Below are 5223 nucleotides of genomic sequence, written 5' to 3' on the forward strand. Positions count from 1 at the left end.
AAAGGCATCATATATTCACATTTTTTTGCCTTCCTGGGGCCGGCTCTCCTTCGCCCTCCCCCGATACACGGAGCAGAATCGCCACATACAAAACCGCGCTCGCCCAGTTGGCCTTTTGCGGTTTAAAAAACAAGGACGGCAACCTAAAAGCCAACGCTGAGGCCAAATTCGCCCGCTCTGGTATCCAGTCCACCCCCGCTGCCTCACCTAGCCCCTGCCCCCCCCCGGGGAACAACCCTCCCCCCAGAAAGAAAAAAACATTAACAGCCTTTTCCTACATGGCACTGCTGCTTAATACTGCTGTAAACTCCCACATGGTCTATAAACTTGGATTTTACAACTGGCATTCCATTTTAGCTCGCGAAAACTTTGAACTAGGCCTCCAATTTCATTGTGTTGCAGTTGAGCTGAAGACATGGAAGGAAAAAGGAGGGGGGGCGGGGAAATCCCTGGCCAAGACACCCTTATTTGTTTACTATTTACTGCGGAAGTCTTTTCCTATGGCCAGACGGGGTAATTAAGAAAAAATTAAGCTGTTTAGTGCTGCAGTCTTTATTACAATGTCTAGACTCCTCGCTTTTGTCCGGACAGCGGCTGCTGTTACGGAGCATTAACTGCGGTTTCTGACCTCGGGATAAGCACCCTATTGCACCTATGCTTAGTTTTCCTAACCTTGGAAAGGGTTGGCAAACAATCGTTAAAGAAAGGTTGGCTTATATGAATAATATTCCCTTGTCTCAATGAGTGGTTGCATCTGCTAAGAACGTGGCTTTGGGCTCCATCGAATTTCAAAGCTCCTTCAAATTTAATTCATTCTTCTATCCAGGAATTGTCTACGAAGGAAATGTCTAGGTTGTGGGTTTCTAAAGGGTTGGCATGGTTTTAGGCCCTCCTTAAACAGTTCCACGTTGGAAACATAAATTCAAAGAGCTTTTCCAGATAGCTTTTTAATTTTCTTTTTACCATCTCCTTTAATGAGAAACATGTCTCTGAACATCACCCGTTCAAATTATATCATGGCGTAACGAGGATGGGTCTATCACAAAAAAACAAAAGTCGTTTCTCATTTATTTCTTTTGTGTGTGTGCAAGCCCAGCACATTTTTTGTGGCTTGCAATTTCCCCTGCCGCTGTCACATAAAATCAGAAGCCACCATCAAAGTATTTTCATTCAACGGGGTAGTATTTAAAAGCAATTATGAGAACTTTACAAGAACATTGTCACTCTATGGGAATATAATGCATTATTTCTTTGCTAATGTTCTTTTGTTCTTTCTTTCTCTCTTTTTTTTCCTTTTCCCCCACTCCTGTCCATAGAGAAAGCCACAACTCCACATCAAAAGATATGGCGGATTCAAGCTGAAAAGCAACAAAACAAAACAATTGTTCTATATACGCAACATAACACAACACATCAAACCACCAGCGGCAGCTCTTATCTCTCTTTTCTCTGAATAACAATTTGTGCCTCTTTAATATGGAAGGGGCCAGGAGGAAGCTTTGTGTAAACATCGAAATGCACGTCTCTGCCAAAAGCCCAGGAATTGAACTTGTTTTCCTTACCCAGGAATTTAAGGACTTGACTTTGCTTTTGTGCTTTGTACGTATAAGGTCGCTTATATTGGACTTTCTGGCAAAACAGCACCTTAGCTTGTGTCTTTGGAGTTGCACTCATTTACAAAAGCCCAATAGACTGCGCAGAAGATTAATTACATCCGGGAGGGAAAAAAAAAAAAACAGAGCTAGACACATGGAACCAAATACACAGTTGGATTATTGGGCCAAGAAATCCCAATAAAATTAAATTTGGTGAGCAAGACCGTGAATTCCACAACAAATATGAAGTTAAACAAAGAGGAGACGTAGGATGAGCCAGATGAACAGGGATGATTATATATAAGGTCGATAGTATCAAACATACATATTTGATGCCATTACCACTTAGGTATTAAAAGTCCTGTTGGAAAGCCCATACCACATTGACCGCAAGGAGGTTTTTAAGAGAGGAAAGCACTAATAAAATGGTCAAATAAAATCATAATGTAGAACAGCTTGCAATATCTTTATTTACCACAGAATTTCACAGAGTTGCCCGGGAATCCACTTTACATACACAAAGATCTTTTATTATTATTATTACCATCATCACCATTAGCTGTTGTTGTTATTGTTCTTCCAGGTCCGGAAAAATGCATTACGAAATGTATTTACAAACCACTTAGAGACAGTTATTGCAAATATATTCTCGTCCATAGACCCCCCCATCCCTCTCCCAACCCCCCAAAATGTAAAATTGGGGACTGCATAGAAGAGATAGATATGTGGAGGAAGGGGTCGATATGAAGGTATCCTTGCTGCGACGTATCAGAATATTTAAATTAGGTTTAGACAACACTTCCTGGCACGGAGAATGGAACACAAATGGTCAGTGTGCGTACACACACTCCCGTCTATATGTGTGCATGCAGACACACCCACACACACCCCCCACTCCCAAACCAAAGGTATCCAAATTAACTACAGAGGGAGGTTTGGGCCGCTTCTGTGAGAGCACATGTGAACTGCATGTTGAAATCGTCACCATGAGCAGGAGAGCACGGCACTGCGACGGAGGCAAATGGCCAAGGAGGGTTCAAAGAAATCCCAGTGGGTCAGGCAGAACGTTAAATTAAGAAGTCCAGGGTTTTCAAGTTCTTCAGCCGGCGGCGCTCCTCAGTGTTACTTAGAACTACGTCGGAAGTACAAATATAAGTAACTAAAAGGCTTAACCTGGGCGGTTGCTCGTAGTCTCAGCAAACAAGCCATGCTTTCAGAGTCCTTTCTGAGTACAGATTTCTTTCACCAGCAGAGGGGACTGGGGGGAAAAATGTGTTCACAATAAGGGGTTCCCAGAAAAATACTGCAGGCGGTCTCTGCTTAGTTTTTTTTCTTTCATTCTTCTGTTCTGAAACCAAATTTTAACCTGTCGGTCGGTGAGATTGAGCATCCTGGACAGCTGAAGCCTTTTTTCTTTGTTGATATAGACATTGAAGAAAAATTCTCTCTCTAGCTCTCTGATTTGGAATTTCGAATAGGGACACCTCTTCTTTCTTGTGCGGGGAGCGCCTTAAAAAACAAAACAACAGGAAAGACTAAATAGAGTACAAACGCAACCCATAGGCTCATCTCTAGATCTGACTCCACAGACACAAGGACATATACATATTTATAGATGCCTGGGATAATATATTTCGCCATTATTATCTTTGCCCATTGTTAGTATAATGCAGAGGTGAGGTTATATAGGGTTTTAAGGACTGTGTCCTCGTATGTGGTAGACTCACTACCTCTGCCCCGGATTTTGTGGCGGACATATTTTTAAGCAGAACTAGAGGTTGCAGGCGGCAATTCATTTAAGCAGGCTTTCAAGAAACTGTAGCTGTTGAAAAACATACGTTCAAGCTGCAAATCTGTTATTGGTATAGCAGCAGCATGAGCGATGCTGGAACTGAAAGAACTAGACGTTATGTTCCGCATAAGTTTTTGATTAACTTCAGTACCAACATCCACACACCAAAATAATCAAAGTAAAATAGAATATCGCCTTTGAGCTGCAAAAGGGAGGCATTGTTTTCATCATGAAACCAAATAGCAAAAAGGGAGGGGGAAAGAGAGAGAGAGAGAGAAAAAAAAAAATCATCGTCATGGCTAAACCTTACAGTTGCTTGGCTTCAGAATGTAAAATACAGCCCTAAATTGTCTTAGAAACCAAGAGATTTAAAAAAAATCTGACCGTCATGAGAAAAGACAGACATTGCTGTTGGCTTTGCGAAGGCTCAATTGCAATGCGAAAAACAAAATAAAACAGACCCAGGACTGAATTACAATGGTGCACACGCGACCCCCTACCAAAAGAGCGACAGAAAGAGAAAAGAAAGACCCAACATATACTTTTAATTAAAAAAGCATCACTCCGCATGCATCGGAGTGCCCAGTAAGAGACAGCAGTGTTCTGCCCAATTGGCTTTTACCCTTAGCAACCCGGGACCAAAATCCTTTTAAAATGCTCGCGTAAGTTCATGATCAAAGTTAATATTTGCCACGCTGGTGTGCTTTTAAAATTTCACAGACTCTAAGATACTGTGTCTGCGCCTAACATCGCCGTCTTTTCAAAGCGCTTTCCCATCGTAAAAATTCTTCTCGTTGGAAGAAAGAGCTTTGTAGGTTATAATAAAATCCTTTGAATGCTTATAAAACTCCACATAAAATTTGACCGACAAAACACCGGGCTAGTCCCTTAACCTTTGCATTTACTGCTCTACCTACTCGAGTTGCTGCTTTTGCTTCCTTCCTTGTTGACAGAAGACGAGGCTGAAGAACCTGGATTCGTGTTTTCCTCTTCGTCTTCCGGGTCTATGCCCGGCTCTCCGCGGGAGGAGAGGGCACCGGGCTGGGAGTCGGATTCCAGCTTGCTCTCGCTTTTCTGCAGGCAGTTCTCAGGCGGGTTCTCTGTCCCGCAGTAGGCGTTTTCGAAGAAGCGGTCAAAGCCCTGGGGCAGGACACTGTTTTTGCTCATGCTGGAGTAGAAGCCCGTAGACGCGGGATGGTTGGAGCTGGGATGGTACACGCTTTCGTTCTTCATTAGCATTTCGGTCATGGTGGAAGGCGGGAGGCAGTCTCTATGCATCAGATCTTCCGCGGAATAACACGAGGCGTAATTGCTTCTATGGTGCCATTTACTAGAGGGGTCTAACCCATAGGAGACCTCTCGAACTGGCTGCACTTGCGAGAGGTTAGTGGAATAAGGGTAGGAGATTTGGCGAGAGGGGGCCTGTGGCAGGAAAGATGACACAGTTGAAAATTCTGGGACGTAATAGGTGCAGCTGGGGAGGTAGAGGTTGGAGGCACAACCTGCTCTCTCTCCAAAGTCAGCGCTCCTCTCTTTGCGCGATTGGGAGCAGAAGTTGCCTAGATTCACCGAGTTAAACATCTTTCTCCTTTTCTCGCTCTATAGATAGAGGTTTGGGATCCGATGTGCAGAGGGGGAAAAATTTGGGAAGGAGAGATGACGCGCGATCCGTCTTAGTCGCTCCAAGGAGCACGTGATGCAAAGTAGATATTGTCATATATCAGTTTGGAGCACTTAGATGTGTAGGAGTGGTTCACTTAGGTAAGATCGCAGAGGTTCAAACGATTGGTTTTCAAACACCGCAGAAACATTATGAAAATCAATCGCAGCTTTGTA

General features: G+C 43.4%; 1 protein-coding gene across 1 annotated transcript; it reads right to left on the bottom strand.

Annotated features, from left to right (window-relative positions):
* Positions 1-2273: 2273 nt before the first annotated feature.
* On the bottom strand, positions 2274-5011 carry HOXC11 (homeobox C11). Its single transcript, XM_074979892.1, has 2 exons — positions 4305-5011; positions 2274-3104 (listed from the first exon to the last, which is right to left on the bottom strand). The coding sequence occupies exons 1-2, from the start codon at positions 4966-4968 to the stop codon at positions 2872-2874; spliced, it is 897 nt and encodes a 298-aa protein (XP_074835993.1). The 5' UTR covers positions 4969-5011; the 3' UTR covers positions 2274-2871.
* Between the last annotated feature and the right edge of the window lie 212 nt (positions 5012-5223).

Source organism: Carettochelys insculpta, chromosome 29 (genome assembly GCF_033958435.1).
Source record: "Carettochelys insculpta isolate YL-2023 chromosome 29, ASM3395843v1, whole genome shotgun sequence".
Lineage (NCBI taxonomy): Eukaryota > Metazoa > Chordata > Testudines > Carettochelyidae > Carettochelys > Carettochelys insculpta.